We start from the raw sequence: 20,044 nt of genomic DNA on the forward strand, positions 1-20,044 counted from the left end.
TTGACAAGACAGTGTCCCTTTCCCTCTTATAAATCTCTTTTCTTTTGACACGTTCCCCTTTTCCTTGACTTATCTTTTTCCGTCTTAAAAGTGCCCCTCTCCTGATTACCCCCTTTTGATCTTTGATAAGTGCCCCGTTTATTTTAACATGTGTCTCTTTTTCTTTTTAATAAGAGCCACTTCCCCCTTTTCATAAAAGCACCCTTTCAACTCCGATAAATGCCCCTATTAAAATCTGATCGGTGCCCCCTTTTCTTTCAACAAATGCACATTTCCCCTTATCATTAGTGCCCCTTTTTCCTTACTCAAAAGTGCCTCATTTCATGAATGGTAAGTGCCCCTTTTCAGATGCGATAAGTGCCCATGTTCACCCCTGATAAATGATTACCCTTTCAACATTATGTGCCCCTTTTCCTTTATCATAAGGAACATCCCTTTTTCATAAATGCCCCTTTTCACTTCTTATAAATGCCCCTATCAAAATCTGATAGGTGCCTCTTTTCCGTCGACAAATGCATATTTCCCATTCTCATAAAATTCCTTTTGTGCCTCTTTTTTAGGTAAAAGAAGTGCCCCATTTTCACCTCTGATAATTAGCATTTGTACTTTAACACGTGCTCCTTTTCTTTTCTAAGTGTCCCCTTTTCCTCTCATTAATGTGCCCCTAATTTCAAGCGACTCGGAGAGCAATTTCCCCCAAAGGTCGCTCGCTATATGCTCGCTCGTAGTTATAAATGATTTAATTATATAACTTATCAAAGGTCTTTTCAATCTTCCGTTATGAGAATGTGCTTATAAGTTATAACCCCATTAGGATTGGGTTCTTCTTTTATAGGATGTTATTTTTCGTAAAGCGACCTCACAAATCTTAAAAGGCTCGCTTTGCTCACTCGCGAATGAATTTTCGGACCATCACATCAACTGCAAAGTATGATGCTTAAGCAATATTTTATATGGTGTATAAAGAGAAACAAATATTGAAATCATCCCTGATAATGTAATTACAATATAGGGGATATGTATATAATTATGTCTAAAAAATTGTATATTTTCGTTTTGAAATTTCCCTTTGAAGGTGCCCTTTTTTCTTTGTTGGTGCCCCCACCCCCCAACCCCCCCCCCGCCCCACTTTGGAAGTCGCTCCGCCGCCTCTGGTAGTGTTACTGCTGATGGTGATGGTGATCATGATCATGATGATAGTGATGATGCAGGACTGGTGATGATCATGATGATGATATGAGCAGGGCGGGGGGTGAGATTATTAAATGATAAACTCTTTATCTTCGCTGCTGTTTCTCCTACTGGTTCTGGGTTCCGATGGCGAAGCAAGTACGCCCCAAGCCCAAGGGTAGGAAAAAATAAAGTTTTATCAGCAATTCTTGAGAGAGTCGAGTCCTAAATAAGATTACACTCAATGTTGAACGAGCGTTCTAAAAGTGCATTAGCGCCATCTTGTGAACATTACAGGAAATAAACAAAATGGTTAGCCTTGTAGCTACACTAACCCCTCAAATCGCGCGCGCTATTATTGCATAGGCCTACAGTTTATAGTTCGCGCCACGAACTTGTTTTGAAACCGCTGACATATACGGGAACCAACGTTCCCGCTCCCGCAGGCAGCAGCCTAACCCATGGCCCAGCCCCAAGCCACCCGGCGACAGTATATGATCAGCTACCCTAGCCGCTAGCCGCGCCAAGCTTGGCGCTGTCACTTTTGAAGTTGTTTGGAGTGATAGGGCCTAGTTTTGTGATTCATCAATTTTTTGATTGACTGTCTTATTGGAAAGGGGCAGCAGTACCTGTGTAGTGAAGCTGGTGAGAACAAAACCTTATTTAGACCTAGCTAGGTCTAATTGTTAAAATAGGCCCCTATTGCCTGTGAAAGTAGTTTGTACAAAATGTATTTCACGGAAGTTCAGCAGTTCAGCAGTGCAGTGCCGATGAATATTATGAGATGAGTGTGTGAGGTAGGCCTAATGTGAATTGATATTGTAAAGGCGTGTTCACTGATCCACACAACAAAACTCTTATTTTTATTTTAGCTACGAGGAAGCAAGGTTGCACTGACAATAAAATACATTTTCCCTTTTCGTTAATTTATTGATGTTGCAGACCAAACACTTGTGAAGTTTTGTCGTGCAAGCAAATGAATGTCGTGATTCGGAATGATGAGAATCACATGAAAGAGAATATTGCACGGAGTTACATAGAATGGTCATGAATGAGAATGAACATGAATGAACATGAATGAACATGAATAAAAGCTTACGACTGAATAGAAATGACTTCAAAAGTCCAATGAAGATGAAGATATGTGAAGAACTAATGAAGGGGCTTAGCGCCGTGATGGTGCGGAGGCTTGATGGCGGAGATGTAGCTTCGTTGTGGCTGAAGAGCCGTGAAGAAATTTTGATGCTGACGCTCGTGATAAATATGATGAAGAAACTCTAAGGCGAAAAGAGAAGAGATGTGGCGCTTGATGACGAAGCAGTGAATCGCTTGATGTCGGAGGCCAAGAGTAGAAATGTAGACATCAAACTCAAAGCCGGTGGTGAAGATGAGCAGTGAGGTCGCTCGATGAATGAGCCGGACTTTAATGGAGAAAATCATCAGAGTTGCAGTGAGTCGAACTCGGTGATGAAATGATAGATAGAGCTACCGGAACAAAGAAATTGGCAGCTCCTAGCGGAGAATGAGGCGCCATGTCGGGTCCTGATTATAACGTTCCAACTGGGAGACTGCAGCCCGATGAAGACGGCATAGAAAGAGTTAACGTGCCGTAAAACTAGAGACGAAAGGCAGTGGGGGGGGGGGGGGGGGGGGTACTCACATATATTAAGACATACAGGGTATGCCGCTCTAATGGGTAACTTTTTCACAACAAGTCCCTAAACATGGGTCCCATTATTAACAAAAAATACCTCTAGATATGGGTCCACTTTTTCAAAATTTTGAATATTTTTAGGGTTTTAGCCATGCAAACACCCAAAATTTTTGAAAAATGGGCTTTACTTCGAAAAAAATCAGCCAAAATGACCCTTAAAAATGGGTAGGGGTTACGAGGCTTCAGCGGCACACCTCCGTCAAAACCAAATCTGAGTACCATGCAAGCAAAAATAGTTCAGGTTGAGAATCAAGCGCCACTCGATGATATGACCAGAAGTTTTAACAGGATCACCTTTCACTTCCCTACACTGATGCTGATGCTGATATGATTTGGAGTACCGGGTATCTTTCTTTTGTTCTTCGTAGCTGCCGTCTCAAAAATTGGCCACACTTACAGTACATGTAAATGTACAGACGTACATTGCACCAAGAATTTCTAAGATCTTTAACATTTGAGTTCTAGATCTACTCACTTGGTCTTACACTACACTACAGTACATGTAGCATGTTGCAAGATCTCATTAACCTGTTGACCCCTGGTGCATGTCCAGTCCTTTCTTAAAATGTTGAATTGAATCACACTCAATTCAACATGAAATGAAATTGACAGTGTTATTCTCGAGTTTCTACATGAATAATTTTGTATTTTGTGAACATTCTCCATCTTTTGCTTTCTTTCAGGTACCAATCAAAAGTTCTTCAGAAAACAATGATCGGGATGGCCAAGTCGACTCAGAAAAATACTAGAGTCTCTTCGAGCAAAACAAAGGATCTGTCACCCTCCAAAGTGTTGGCCATTGTTGCTAACTGGAATAACACAGAATCGCCTGCAAAATCCCCTGCAAAAGGGTAGGTTGTTTACTATCAAGTTGGTTACAAAATTTGTGAAAGAGGTTGAAACATCCACCAATCCCCAACTTGATAATTTAAACACACTTTCCCTCTGTTTGGGCAAAACTTCCCAACTGAAATTCAATGCTATACATTCTCTTTCAGATATTCAATGATTTACAAACTCAAATGATTTTATGAGGAAGAATAAACATTCTTTTTTTATCATACAGAAGGCTTGCGATTGCATCATGTGAGAGAGGGGGAGGATTGGGGGGAGGGGGGGGGGGGGTCCTGAAAAGGACTCTTTATAATCTTTCTTAGTATCTTTCTTGAGTGTGTGTTCTTTTTTTATTGTACTGAAATTCACTACAGTTATTCAATTTTACAATGTTTTCACTTTAGAGATAGGCAGAATAATCATATCAAGTTTATGACATTTGTGACAAGGTCTGTAATAAAAACAAAATTGCTTGCTACTGTCTTTAGGTCTAGACGGAAGCGCCCGCGGGACGAGCAGCTGTCCGCATCCATTCCTCGCAGCCGGCGGCAACGGAAACATTTCCGGAGAGACTACCTGTCCCAATCTTCCGAGGAGGATGAACTACCGACCTTCAAGGCAAAGTCCTTCTACCACGGCCAGCAGCCCACCAAGTACCTATCGCCTTTTGAACGCAAGGAAGAAAGAGATCGGCTCATCGATGCAGGAGTTGACCCAGCAGTCCTCAACAAGTCCTTCGAGGAGCTGCAGCGAGAGCGCATCGGGAATCCCTCACTTTCTGAGAAAGAGCGACCTGCCGCAAAGAACAGCTCGCTCTTACAGAAAAAAAACATTGTAGCGAATTCCAAAACTATTTCTTCCACATCCAACACACCCTCGACAGCTGAGAAAACACAGGCATTGAAGCCATCGGGACCTAAGAGACAGGACTCAAGTAAGCCAGCAGCTACAGCTGAATCCAAAGTGCAATTATCATCTGGACAAATGTCAGGGGTTAAAGGTGAAATTAAGGTCACGTTGAGCGAAAGGTCACCTGGAGGAAATGTACATGTAGAAGGCAAGAAAATGTTGGCAGCGAATAAAGCTCCCCCAAAAGAGGCACAAGTAGATAGGCGATCTTCGCCAAGGAAATTAGTCCAGGTTCACCCTTCGCCAAAGGTCACTAAGAATTTAGGAGTGACGAGGAGAACATCACCAAGGAAACTGGCTTCCAAAGGCAATGCAGCTAAGGGGATCCAAATGTACATGAGGAATCTAAAACAAGGACAGAAGAAAGGAAAGAAGGCATCGAATGTGAAAAAGGTAAGTGTTTAAAAGAGCAATAGATGATATTTATAACTTGATTTTAATACATTTATTCATTCATTTATCCAACATACATTGAATGTGGAACTACATGTATACAGAGAACAGAAAGTTTGTACACATTGTAATAATAGACCTACATGTACATGTAGATAGTAAAACAGCAATCTAAAGTTGAATAATTCCTCACCCCTTTTAGTCTTTAATACACGATCCATAGTAAAAAGGCAAGGTTTTCTGGGGATTTTTAAACTCATATTAGTCCAAGACTGCAGTTTATACAAATTTATAATGGTTTTGTGGCATTTGTTTCATATTTTTTTCATTAGGTAATTCTATATAAAACAATCTAAAAATTGAAATTTGGTGTACTTTGAAGTTAACACTGCACACTATAATTACTGTATTACATATGAGAACATGTAAGTATGAGTGTTTTCTTTAAAAAAGGCTGTAGCATATTTGTGTCTACAGCATCCTGCATCCTGACATCAGCTTATGCTCTGGACTGCTTTCCATCACTTTGATATTTCCACCGGGTCCTTAGAGCATGATTTTACAAAAGAAATATATTTTCTATATCTTCATTATTCTTATCAACAAAGACTAAGAACCAAACCAAGGTGGCGCCAACTCTAACCAAAGCAGAGATCCCAGCCAAGGCATCAGCTTCAAAATCTCAGCGAAATCAGACCCCCACCACCAACAAGGAAAAGGTTGATTCGTCGGCAAACAACGAGAAGGCTGCCCGCGGGTTGGACTTCGGGAAGGGTATGGTCAACGGGCACGATGTAGCTCCACTGGTCAAGAACCCTGATGGGCGCAACGAGAAGAGCCACACTGAGGATAACCTGATGGACTTCCTGGTCTTCGCGGATGACGATTTTAGAGATGAGAACAGGGACACGGAGGACTTTGTCCAGAATCTGCTCATGGAGATTGATGACGACATGGAAGAAACAGAGAATCTTCTGAAACGATCGCCACGGAAACGCAAGATGAAGACGGACAAGGAGTGTGTGGTTTCGTCACCCTCACCAGGGAAAACTCCAAAGAGACAAACTCCAAATAGACGGAGAATGAGGTAGGCATTAGTCTTCATTGTTTCTTCTTTACTTCCAAATGAATGTTTACATTTTATTGTTTTAAAGTGAGGAGTACCAATTTGTAATGAAATGAAAGCTTGTACTAATGAATAAACCTCAGCTTAGTAAATTTCAGGATGATTGGATAGATTAAAAATCATTTATTGGTTAGGATTATTTGTAATTACAGTCAAGCTTTTACAGTATTCCCATTCTCATTGGTCATGAGGTTGGGTATTTTTATTTTTTAATTTTGTTTGGGGGTAGATGCAAAATTATGCACTTGTCATTTGTAAGACGCACCTCTTGACCCCCGGGAATGGTGCGTCATTGTACCGATGTGAGTCGTACATTTTGATACTATGACGCACCTTCCGTCACAGAAAGTGACACACCATTACATTCCATCGACGCACATTTGAGTCAAACATATGACACACCATTTCATGACTTATTTACCCAATCTCTACTGAATGATGCAAAACCAAATTAGATAATATTATTAATGCAAATATTGTTGTTGTATATATATATATATATATATACATTGAATTATTCTTAATGCTAATATTGTGAATTGTCACTAGAAAGTGATCTAACTATTGATGACAATTCATTGTCTTTGTTAATTAAATGGTATTTTAACTAGTAGTATATTTGAAACAATTGTGAAAGAAATATGATATGTTTTTAATTGTAAATTGTCATGCAATTCAGCCCAGGCTGCAAAATGATGATATTAATAAACTGAACTGAACTGAACTGAACGAAAATGACTAGCCAATGACGCACATTTGAGAAACACTTCTGCTTGGAGAAAGTGACGGTCCCATTGACACACCAAATGACGCAACGTGGTAAAGTGACTTACTATGACGCACATATGGGTCAGTATTGTGACGGACATTTTGCGGCCATGACGGTACTGTGCGTCGCGATTTTGGGGAACATGACGCAACCATGACGCACCATCCCCGGGGGTCAAAAGGTGCGTCTTACAAATGACACCTGCATTAGTAAAAGACGTACATGTATAGGACCTTTTATTCTAATTCAGATGTTGCATTGTATTGTTAGAAAAAGCCTGTCATCCCTCATTGTTCATTCTTGTGGACAACCATTGATTATCCACCTGGTCAGTTGCATCAACTTTGATCAATTATTTAGTTTCATCCTTCTTTTGTTGCTATCGCAGCTCAACACCCATTTCCTCTAAGAAATCCCAGCCTAGGCTCGATGGTTGGTTGAGCAAGATAGATACTCTGCCCACCAGCACTCGAAGCCCAAGGAAGAAGTCCGCTCTTCAGAGGTCAGAGGTGAAAGGTCAGGTTGCTGATACCTTGACCCCTGATTCCACCAATGTGTCGCCTCCAAAAGGTTTGTATCTATACTGCTTTTTGTAAAGTGATACGTCATATCTGAACAGGTCTTTCTTTATTAAGTCTTCACCTGCTTTAATAGACAAATGGAACATACAATGAGTGATTTCAATTTTTTAAGCTACCAGAAGTTGACGATATTCAGAGGTCAAAGCCTTAACACCAGCTGATTTCCATTTCGGTGTTTAGGGCTGGTGTTCGTGTTTATTTAACACTAACACCAGCCCTAAACACCCAACTTGAAATCACTCAATGGAATGCTACAGTCAACTTTTGGCACATGTTCAACATGTACGAACATGACATTCCAAACAATGTGCGAGTCTGAGATTTCAATTCGTAGTGAATAATGAATTAAGGTCTCGGACACCAAAAGCATGCACACCAAAAACTACCCCAAAGCCTTCACCCAAAATGTGGTGGTTAAACATTTTAGAAGTATGAAGAAACCACTAAGGATATTCTAATTGGTTCAAACTTTGTAAAGCCCCATGAAACTGTATAATATTACTAAAGAAGGATATGTGAAATGAAGTTATTGTACATTTGTTTAGCTATTTATTTTATCTGATTATTTATTTATTTATTCATTCATTTTAAAAAAAAATCATCTTATCAATTAAATTTGAAAAAGGTCAATTATTTTTTAATTTTGATATATTTCTTTGTTTCTATCTTACCCACTTTATCCTGAACCTACAGTGTCACCCAACAAGCCTACCAAGCTTTACTCCGTCTTCACCCCGCCAAGAAGCCCCCATCTCAACACCACGCCCAAGTCCAGGAAGAAGCAAAGCAACGCGGGCAAGCTGAAATCACCCAATGTCCAAGAAAGGTCACCGTTGATCAAGTCACTGAAGAGCAAGACGGATAACCTGGAGCAGACTACTCTGGTGAGCCTCCTTGATATTTTCTTTAAAGGGATCGTTTAACAATGTTGTATCTGAGATGCACAAGCCCTACGTGTTATCAGTGTTATATTGAAGCCCTAAAAAAATTGTGGTTCAAAATATCATGAAGTGCCTCAAAAAAGTTGAAATCTTTGATTGACCGGTTTTACCATACTCATTTTCCCCAATAGACTGTAGTGTTATAAAAACCGTTAGGAAAACAAATTTTTAAATTTTGATTTCCAGTCATTAATATCTTGATAATCAGACAGGCGATCGGCTTGTAAAAGTCATGGGGTTCCTGACAGCATGATCTAAATCCAGGATTCTGTTTCAGAATCTGAGACGGTAAATTACGCAACCTGCTGGACCATTTTCACTGCCGCACATCCTGAAAGTAAAACAGATTAGTTCAAAAATAATATTAGTTCAAATAATGCTGACGAATTTTGTCTTCATCTTCAGAATTCTATTTATAAAAAATAGCGATTTGATGAATCATAAAAACCCTGCGCTTTATCATTCCACATCTTGTAAAAACTCAACATTCTCTGTAAATTCATTCCTCTTCTCAGGACCTCGGACAGAAGCGGTACGGTGCGGTGACCTGCGCGACCTGTGGGACTGTTTACACTGCTGCGCACCCAGAGGATGAAACAGATCATGCCAGGTTTCACAAAAAATATCTCAGCAGTATTAAATTCCCTGTAAGTCCTCTTCGTTGCTTTTTACATTTGCATGATTCATGTAATGATAAGTTTAAAGGGAGATCCAACCTTGATAGCAAATTTCTCTAGAAGGAAGCAGAATAAAATCAGAGAAGCATACTGGGGAAAGTTTGAATGAAACCGAACAAAATGTTAGAAAGTTACGAATTTTTGAAAGTTGCAATCACTTTAGGTAAGTCCTCTTATTTTCATAAATTTCACATTCTTAGTTGTTTATGATGGAATAGATTTTCTCAAGGGAAAAAATATAGATTTTTAAAGATTTTTTTAGAAAAGGGCAGTAAATGGTTTTACCATCTACTGTAAGACTAGAAACCTTTGCCAGTCTGGACTCATAGAAAAAATTCGCAAAAGTTTCGTGCACATGAAATTTTTACAATGAGATGTGAGATTCTGTATTTTAATTAAAACAAGCATGGAAAATCATGCTTACAAACATGGAAAGTTTGTATGTTATTGCAGATAAAATGAGATGACTCCAAGTCGCCCAAATTTGTTGAGGATCACAGTGTGTGTTTTTCAATGCCTCAACCAGGGCCCTGCTGCATAAAAAATGATGGTAACTTTGCAATTAATCATGACTTCCTTGGAAACCTTGATTCGATTGGCTGCTGAGTGATGTTGCCATGGTAGTTAATATTGATTGCAAATTTACCATCAGTGGTGAGTTTTATGCTGACTGGGTTTCTATCCTTTCTCAGTTTTTTACATAGCATCAATTGATAATCCTGTGATGGGTTTATCAGAAGTAATATATCATGACTTATGGCACGTCTGATACTATTTTCTAGTCATAATTTTGATCAGAGAGGTAGAGGTGTCGTGGTCGAGTGGATATGTCATTGGATTGTCGAACACAATGTTTGGCAAGATGTTGATCTACATTTGCCACACTCAACGCAGGTAGTGTAAATGTTACCTGGCAGAAATTCATTCCTTGAAATGCTAGAGCGCCGTAATGGCAGCCGCGCTAAAGCCAGGGTAATAATCGGGAGCGCCAGGGGTGTCAAGTCTGACGGACATGAGCGCCATACAAGAACCCACTATTACTAACATTATTAACATTTTTTTATCACTCTCTCCAAAACTTAAATTCTAAAACCGAAAATTCCTTATTTGGTTATTTCTCATCACAGGGTTGGAAGCAAGAGGAAGTTCTTGAATCATTTCACGACGGCAGGATCATCGTTATTACCCACGAAGCACCACACTATGCGGAGAAGAAGGTAGATGAGATCCGAGAGTTGGTGGACAGAGAGTTGGGATTCATGGAAGCCAGCCATACTGTTAGCAAGGATTTGTGCAAGGTACTTTCCTGGGGTGTAGCGTGTTGTCAATTTATAGCATTTACATCATTTTTCTAGCCAAATTCACCTTGTTAATTGAACTTAGAATGAAGGATTTTAAAGATTCCAAAATTAATTTAGTGTAACATAAAAATCAAAAGTTTCTGCAGATACATATGCTTTGATATAGGGAAAGCATTTACCCTATCAAAATCTAACATGAAATGGAAATTGATATTCAGATCTTTCTTAAAGGAAACCTAACCCCAAAGAATAAGTGTGGGTATTCTGAAAAATGAGATGTATTCCTGCCCTTTGATGTACAGTATTCCTTACGAAAATGTACAGGAGATATATAAATGAAGATATTCCTGGCATGATGTCATGCCTTTTAGCATGACATGGGCGCGCCATTTTCTTGAAAATGTGACGTACCAGTTGAAGTTGTACATGTATCATGCACCAAGCTTTAATTGGAAATAATTTTTAAATAAATAACGAAACCTTTACTTTTCAATGAGGACAAATCATAACTGAGAAGATAGAAATTACATTTGGTGAAAAATAAATAACAGGGGAACAAATGTAACCCAATTCATTTATAAATACTACACTATAGTAGTTGACAAATCTATTTCATTTATGAGAAACCTTCAACCCTGAACAGCACCAACTTATTTATGCAATTTGCGTTCCGGCAATTGTAGTACAAAGGAATAAAACAGGTTAATGAAATGCTTCACCATCACACAGGCCTGGGAAGGAAACATCCATAAATTTAAATACATTTACTTGATAAACGACTTCGCATAGTACGTCACGTTATCAAGAAAATGGCGATGCCCATGTCGTGCTGAGAAAACTACATTATTCTTGCTTTATACCTCTCTCATACATTTTGGTGGAGAATCTTGTAGACTAATGGGCAATAATATAATAGATCTCTCAGAATAAGTAAAGTCATTTCGTGGGGTTCAGTTTCCTTTAATATGGTAATAATGATACATACTGTACATGAATATTTAACTTAATACATTTACGATAATATCGTATGACGTCATCAGCCTCTCCCGTCATCATCCCATTTTTTTGTGCTACATGTATGTTATTAAAAAAAACTCTCTAGTAAGCAAAAAGGCAAATAATAAAAAAAAAACATAATACATGTGAACGAGCCTATTGACATACATGCTCCCTTTTGCTACCTTATTTCAGTTTTACTAATTTTTATTTGCCATTTGTGAAAAATTGGGAATTCATTAATTAATTCATTAAAAAAAGTACCCCGAGTATGTTACAATTTATTTCAAAAATATTTGTCCTCTGCTTAGGTCTTGTTAAATGGATTTATTCTTTCTGCCATATGGAGTCTGATTTGTATACCTTGTTCTTACTAATTACTGGACCCCCAAATCTTTTGTGTTGATATTCTACACAATGTACACATTCTCAGGCTAGTTAACCTGAGGGTATTATCTGTATTTAATTCAGCTTGTTTTCAACTTCGAAAGTTGCTGTTTATTTGCACTGTTATTGCACTGGATCAAGATTGAATTAAAAAAAACAGAATACTAAAGCTTTTCCATCTTGCCCTTATCAGAATAAATCGTAAGAATGAACGGAAAGCCAAAATCAGACTTTACAAGCGGAAGCTAAAAGAACAAGCATGCAAAAATTAATTTAGATTAATAAGGCAAAAACTGTTTGCATAGATGGTAAAACTAAACATTCTTAAGAGCATTAATTTGTAATTGTTCTACTTTTATTCTTCAGACCTACCTCTTCATCACGCTGGATAAGAAAGTTGGAGGCTGTCTGATAGCTGAACAGATAACACAGGTAAGTTAAAGCCCCACTGCACTACACGGTACCTGTTGGTCCCCCATGATCCCCTTTTTCTTATGTTAAAGGTATTACAAAGTTTTGGTATGGGGTCATGAATTTGGTTTAAATGAACATATTGGAAGCATATGCGTTCCTACAATATCCATTGATCGTTGTCGCGGTTTAAATCGAGTCTAAAGTTATGAATTTATAGATAATAAACTCTTTATGTTGTATAGCCCCCTCTCAAGGTCAAGATATTAATTTAGCTATGAAACAATGTTTCTTAATTAAAATCGACCTATTAGCTATTCTCGTTTGGAAATTGTATATCACAACTACATATTCTGAGATTTGCATGGTCGCAGCTACCATTGTACGGCCATAGGCGCTATCTGAAATTTATCAAGATTTACCGGGAGCACCAGTAAATATTTATATTCAATTTTTCTCGAAAACAGAAGTGTTTTTGGGGCTATTTTTTTTTAGTGCTTATAATACATCCACAGGGGCATCCAAATATATAAAATTGTAAAGATTCACTTTCCACCCAATTTTCAAAATTTCCCAAAACTTTGTATTACCTTTAATTGAGACCTGATTTGATGAGATAACCACCTGTCAGTGACCACGCAGGGGGGGGGGGGGGGTCTAATTCCTCCTTGCTAAACTAGTGCAGATATGCTTTAAGATGTTGACAACCAATTATCTTGAGAGACAATAGTTTTGCACCTATAAACTCCTTAACGTTAATGGGAAATGATAGTCAGTTTCCATGTGTGGTAGGTTTGGAAAATAAAAAACTGGTCAGATCACACTACGTGACCATGCATCATTCTCTTCTACTACACCTGCGGAGCATAAAAGTTCCCATCAAAATGTGATAACCCACGGATAACAAAGTGATCATGCAAGGCTAGGATGCGCATATACGTAGCTCTGGCACATTCAAAATTATGATGCAATAAAATGTACTAGGTTTAAAATGGCAAGGACATTGATGGGAACAGCGAGACGTGCACTATGCTGTTTGGTTGCGCTTATGCACTGTGATGTCATTCAAAGCAAATGATGACCCCCTTTACTGCGACTTTTGGCATATCAACTTTATATGTATAATATAGACCTGTCTGATAAAAGAAATGATTCATGATTTGAAGCTCCTGCATTAGTGACATGCACATGGTTAAGTCACAGTTAGCTGGATAATGAACTCGACAAGTCATGTTCGTTATCTGATTGTGACTACATGAGTGCAGTGCATATTCACTAATGCCCTCGCAAACATGAATTATTTATTCAGATGATGTTGATGGTGGTGGAGGTGATGATGATGACTATAATCATTTAAAAAGACACAAGTTCTGTCTTCTTCAGCACTTTGGTAAAAAGAAGACATGAATTCATCTCCTTTCTGTTTTTCCTAACAGGGTTACAGAGTAATCGTTGATGAGCAGAAAGCAGAAGGGAATGATTCTCAGAAGGCTTGGTGTTGCGAGACCGAGTCGGAGCCCGCCCTCTGTGGCATAAGCCGTATATGGGTACCCATGGCAACCAGGAGAAAGCAGATTGCTTCCAGGATGGTAGATTGTTTGAGGTAAGAGGAGGCTGTGAGTGATTCTGTGAATTGAAGAGGTGGGGGTGTTCCACAAAGCCTTTTTTCAATGACAAATGAAAAAAATCAGTGAAAAATCTGCTGATAACCAATCAGAAGCAAGGATTTCACTGGCTTATAACAAAAACTGTCATTTGTCACCGATGTTAAGTTTGTGAAACACCCCCAGGGCCAAATTCTTGAAAGGGGTCTATTCTATCACATGTTTTCAACCTCAATAAGCGTTGTATATTTGTGTCTTTGTGTCAATGGACATTTACAGCGGGGGCTTCAAATCACGGTTTAGACTGTCTTTAGATTGAACCTTCTTTGTGACTTTGGGGTCTAGGACTGGTGATCTTGAAAGGGTGCTAATATGATAGATTTTTATCTTGTAACGTCCAGGGGGGTGTTTCACAAAACTTGTGATCAGTGACAAATGAAAGTTTCCTTATAAGCTAATGAAATCCTTGCTTCTAATTGGTTATCAGCAGATTTGTCACTGATATTTGTCATTTGTCATCAAAAAAAGGCTTTGTGAAACAGGTTCCAGGTCCAGGTTTGAAGATGGAATTTCAGTCTGTGCAGGATATTGACATTGTAATAGCAATACTGCCATATTGTACATGTCAAGACATACAAGTTCCTACTATTTTACCAGATAATCTGGTTCCCAAAAGGAATAATAATGTGCCCTTTATACTGACAATTTCTAACACTTTTGAACTGCACCTCACCCAAATTCTTTAATTCTTTGTGCAGGAAAAACTTCATGTTTGGAACAGTGCTGTCTCCTGACGATGTGGCCTTCTCGGATCCGACCCCCGATGGCAAGAGCTTTGCCACCAAGTACACTGGAACACCAAGATTCCTGGTCTATAAGTATCACTGACTCTCAACGTACTGCTGTTCTAACCGGTGTCGAAAGAGACCATTCCGACATCAAGATTTTGTTCGGTTAGGTACAGTGGAACATCACAATTCCTTGTCTACAAGTAACACCTACGTGTCTGCATTAGAGTTCAGAGAATGACCAAATGCTGCAGATAGAAGTGTTTAGAAAACAAAATTTTCTGCGATTGCAAATAGTGGACAAAATTCCTATCGGAACACTTGAAAAGTGTGAAAGTAAATCTTTGTGATACACTGTTGTCGGATACTGTAACAACTTTCACTATTTTACATCAACATTCAAAGCTCCGGCACGAATGAATCCGATGTGTACATGTATGTACGGGTAAAGTTGACTATAAAGTGCTGTAGACATCTGTATTAACCACTTTATGAAAAAATTACTCTGGTACTTCAACAACTTCAAGAACATTTCGTCATCGATATTATGAACCGACGAATCCCTACAGTAATATATATGATGGATTAGTTGGTTCATAATATAGATGACAATTTTATCACAAGTCGGCCTCTGTCAACTAACTCTATTCCTCTGATATCAGTGGATCTTCTCTGTAATGTCAGATTTGTTAATTTGCCATTAGCTTTACCTAATTGCTGAGAAGTATATCCCAAAGTATTAGCCCCTAGGGAACCCTTTCTCAACAATCATTCCACAGTTATCAGTTGAATGCATGGACAATGACCAGAATTGTGTATAATGCATTTCTATCAAACAAGCCAAGTTACCTTCATGTTTTATCTCGATCTTAGCCAATGAGTGTTAGCCATGTCTATACTATGGGGTAGTTTCATGACTCCAAAATATTCTATGCGGTAAATTTAATTTCCACATACAGGAATTGATTGATTTCATCTTACAAAAATGATAGTCACTTTTTTTAGCTTTAGCTTCGATCATTGAGAAAGTCACAGGAAGATAAGGAGAAATTTCTTCAACATTACCTATAAATTTTCATTGAGGAATGGTTGAGCACTTTTCAAGATGTTGCCAGCCAATAGACAAATTTATGTATGTTTCTTTCTTCGGGACCTAGTGATGAGTTATTCTATTGACCTGTTATTAATGAATGAACTGCAATACATGTACTTGGAATCCAGTCTGCATGTGTTGCTATGCTGGATAAGCCTCAGGCAAACTTTCAGATGGTCAAGAGCAACCTTTGTTTAATAAGTATGCAAACAATTTGAATATGTAAGTAAACTGGTATATTCTTGTGCTTTTTGTTGGTAGACACCCTATATTTCATGTTTCAGAGTGTATCTTTATACTCTAAAATACTTTGGCGAGGGACAGAAGAATCCAAATGTCTAGCTGAGATCAAAAGTATTTCATACATGTATTATAATCTGTCTATGAGAGCATAATTGTTGCTACTGTAACCTTTTCTTTAGAAATCAACATGTTACACTCATGTGAACTTTGGCATTAGTAATGCAAGCTTAAATGCGAGCTTCAAATTTGTATATGTAAACATATATATCTTGTGCCTTTTATATGTTACTCTTTTGCTATATCCTGCACCAAATTTTTCATATATTATGTCATTTACAAAGCGTTTTTTAAATGTATTCTACATTCTGCATTATTATTAAGAATAATCAGCTTTAATATACATGTTGTATATATATAGCAATGATCTCTCCCCCTTCCATTGTAATGTTGGATAATGATAATAATATGTCTTGTTTACCCAGGGTAGCCTCATCAGTATTCATACTGTTCTCCCTGAGGGCCCTGCAATCATATTATTACCCCGGTCATCGGATTCAGACGTACCCGCACACAATGTATGCACATTCTCCACTCCCTGGGGAGCATTCCAGCCAGGCGTCATTTTTACAAGCAAGGAGTTCAAACCAAATTCATTGTATTGCTACTATTTATTGTGTATGTAATCGGTCATTACCGACATGTTCTTTAATTCTTTATGTCTAGGGACCTAAATGTTAACATCACCATCCAAAGAAATGACTGTTTGCCAGTTTCGAACTGTTTTGACAGTGACGGTCAGTAGATACAATGAGCCAACTTTACCTCTAGACCAAATTACATCTCCCCCTACCTGTTGTTGTTGTTTTAACTGCTAGTATCATTCAATAGACCATGTTGGTAATGTAATCAAATTGAATGCACTAATCTTTGATAAGTGCCTCGTTACAAATTATTTCATGAGCCTGTTTGGAATAATTGTATTTCAATAGTCAGAATGCGAATTGCGTATATTAATTGTTACTAGGTAGGACAAACATGAAGGCTTGTCCTACCTAATAACATGTAATGTATGCAGTTTGCATACATTACTTCCCCTCCCCCCCCCCCCTTTTCTCACTATTTGATTGCAATGCCACTTGCTTTTTCTTGCTTCCTATTGTCCAATTGCCCGCAAAGAATAAGGCCTGGATTAAAGAAACAATAAACGTGTAGTTCACCAGTATCAGTTCAGCACTGTACAATTCATGTCATGTATTAATGAAAACAATTTTGCAGTTGATTATGATGTCTAAGATTGAAATCTTTATGATTTTGTTTCCATAGAGAGAGAGTTCGTCATGAATTTTTGACGGAATAAAGTTTTTAGATTTGCATCTTTTATTCCATTTGATTTCAAGGACAATGGATTATTTTGTCGTGATTTAAAGTGTACATCTTTTTCTAATTCTACTTGTATCCGGTTTACAGATTTTAAAGTTGAATTTCGTGTGTTGTAAGACTGGGCATGGAATAACAATAATAGTGGGTTCTCGTTTATCAGACTTGTTACTCTGAGCACTCCTCAGTTGTGACCCCGGCTTTAGCATGGCTGCCAATATGACGCTCTAGCATTTCAAGGGATTAATTCCTGCCAGGTACCCATTAACCTCACCTGGGTCGAGAGTGGCGAATGTAGATTAATCTCTTGCTCAAGGGCGATGGCTGGACTCTGACGGTGATTCATGTGATCGACAGTCCGGTGACGTATCCAGGTATAGCCGGCGGCAAATCGGGGGCCAAATCGGGGGCCAAATTCCTGAGAAAATGTTTAGAGGTGAGTCAACCAGCCGGAGAATAAGCAGGGGGGGGGGGGGGGGGGAGCACTATAATATTTTCTTTTTCTTCCCAATTCGTGAGAAAATATTTAGCGCCGCATCAACACCCACTCGCCCACCCCCATCCCCCTTGCGCCAGGAGGAGGGGCCCGTCTTCTTTTTCATTTCAAGTTAAAAAAGGTTAAATTTACATGTTTGGGGCCAGGGGAGGCCCCCCCCCCCTAGATCCGCCACTGAGACCACGACACCTCCAAATGGACCTACATGTGCTAATACAAGTTCATTAAGATCCATGGTAATCTGTATAAAACCAGGTTTAGAGAATCCAGAATTATGCTTGTGGGCGTGAAAGAGGGAAAATAAAGATAAAGTTCGGAGAGAGGGAGAGAGGGAGAGAGAGAGGCATTAAGTCTTAAAACTCCTTGCTCGTGAGGTTGAACCGCGAGGCGCCATCCGGTCATTCACCTGTATATTTCAGGACAGATATTTTAAAAGTCAACGGCAGAAGAAGAAAACAATGTCATAAATGACTGGTGTTACCACTGACGCATTTACATTATGATGCTTTAATCGGCTTTAATGGTTGAGGTAATATACAACGCTTCGAACTGACATCTTAAAGGTAAAGGTAAGGACCGGTAACGGTAAAATTGTGGTTCAAGGGTTTTGGGTGCAAAATATCCATTCAATATTGTTTGAATATTGTCTTCAGAGGTTTAGATGGCAATACTTCAACCTAAATTCGTAAAAAAGCAGAAATTTATGCCCAAATGTTCAATGTCGAGTGTATTCCCGATATATCGAGGCTGGATCGATATGATAATTTACCAAATATATCAATTAGTAGGCGGTTTCCCGGCAAAATTTGTGTTATCACATATTAGCCAAAACATATTCTTTCACATAATTGGTAATAAGAGCTTCCATTTCACTTTTTTAGAGGGGGACGTTTCCAAAACTGGTCTATACCTTTAATTTAAGCAATAACATATTATGATGAAAAATAAGAAATCGGAAGAAAATACAAAGAGGTGCGCTTGTTACACAATGTAATTATAAAAATGCCATTTCCTCTGTTTTTTAACAGGCAATAGAATATATATATATATAGGCCTATACAGTGTGAGTCAAAAAAAAGTTTACACCTAGAAAATTGCTAATTATTTAAAAAATAATCATCGATGAACATTAACTGTTATATGTCTTATGAAAGAGTGTTTTATCCCGAATAATTTGGTACCATTTTTGTGTGGTATGTGTTCACGCTCGGATGAACAGGAGACATTGTTTGCGAGAGTGCAAAAATCGACTTGCGCCAAAGTTGCCTATGTGATGTTTGAATAAAACAATTGGGATTTGGGTATTAATTCGGTCTTTGCAGATCCAAATAACAACCCTAACAAAATTAATCATGCCACACATGACACATAAAATATCAACGAACATTTGTGCGCATGTGTGTGGGTGTGTGACTTTGCCCTTTGCAAAAAAAATATGCAATGCATTTCATTTGATACATTCAATCCATTCTCTCACTCCGCTAATCCCAACATAATACATACTGAAGGCATCACTTTGGCGCAAGTCGATTTTTGCACTCTCACAAACAATGCCACCTGTTCATCCAAGCGTGAACATATACCACACAAAAATGGTACCAAATGATTCGGGATAGAACACTCTTTCATAATATGTATAATAATTTACTGTTCATAGATGATTTTAAAAATAATTAGCAATTTTCTAGGTGTAAACTTTTTTTTGACTAACACGGTATATAATAAATGCAGTCAACAACTAAATTATTTATAGGCCTACTCCGTGTAAACTTGAGCGAGCACTATTTTTTTTTTTTGCTCCCCCCCCCCCCCAAAAAAAAGTGAAAATCGCGCCGGCCGAAAATTCGCTCAGTGGGGGGTGGGGGGGGGGGGGGGGGTAGTGAGCACTATTTTTTTTTTGGCCCTCGAAAATTTGAAAAATTGCATCCCCACCTTGAGCGCCAGAGGGGGGGGGGGGGGGGGCGGGCCCCCTGGGCCTCCTCCCCTGGATCCGCCACTGGGTTCATCGATGCGCAACCCCCGAAAAAAACACGACAAATCGAGGCCACAATGCTTCGCTACGGCGACAGGGCACAACGATCATTATTTTTTTTAAATAATTTTACTACACTGCTTACAAGAGACAAGATATCATTGTTGGGCATTTGGCTCCTGATAAAATGAAAAATCAAGTGATAAATATTGGTATCACACATAATATCACTACCAGGTGAGGAAGAAGAAAGAAAAGGAAA

General features: G+C 38.7%; 1 protein-coding gene across 1 annotated transcript; it reads left to right on the forward strand.

Annotated features, from left to right (window-relative positions):
* The first annotated feature begins 1,473 nt into the window (after positions 1-1,473).
* LOC586898 (N-acetyltransferase ESCO2) lies at positions 1,474-16,931 on the forward strand. The gene is made up of 11 exons (XM_030983278.1): positions 1,474-1,815; positions 3,568-3,735; positions 4,207-5,020; positions 5,629-6,107; positions 7,304-7,485; positions 8,190-8,380; positions 8,953-9,084; positions 10,242-10,412; positions 12,165-12,230; positions 13,646-13,812; positions 14,572-16,931. Exons 2-11 carry the CDS (start codon positions 3,596-3,598, stop codon positions 14,699-14,701), a joined length of 2,472 nt encoding a protein of 823 aa, XP_030839138.1. The 5' UTR covers positions 1,474-1,815; positions 3,568-3,595; the 3' UTR covers positions 14,702-16,931.
* Positions 16,932-20,044: the final 3,113 nt, after the last annotated feature.

The sequence above is a fragment of the Strongylocentrotus purpuratus genome, unplaced genomic scaffold (assembly GCF_000002235.5).
Source record: "Strongylocentrotus purpuratus isolate Spur 01 unplaced genomic scaffold, Spur_5.0 spur5_scaffold_13, whole genome shotgun sequence".
NCBI classification, from domain to species: Eukaryota; Metazoa; Echinodermata; class Echinoidea; order Camarodonta; family Strongylocentrotidae; genus Strongylocentrotus; species Strongylocentrotus purpuratus.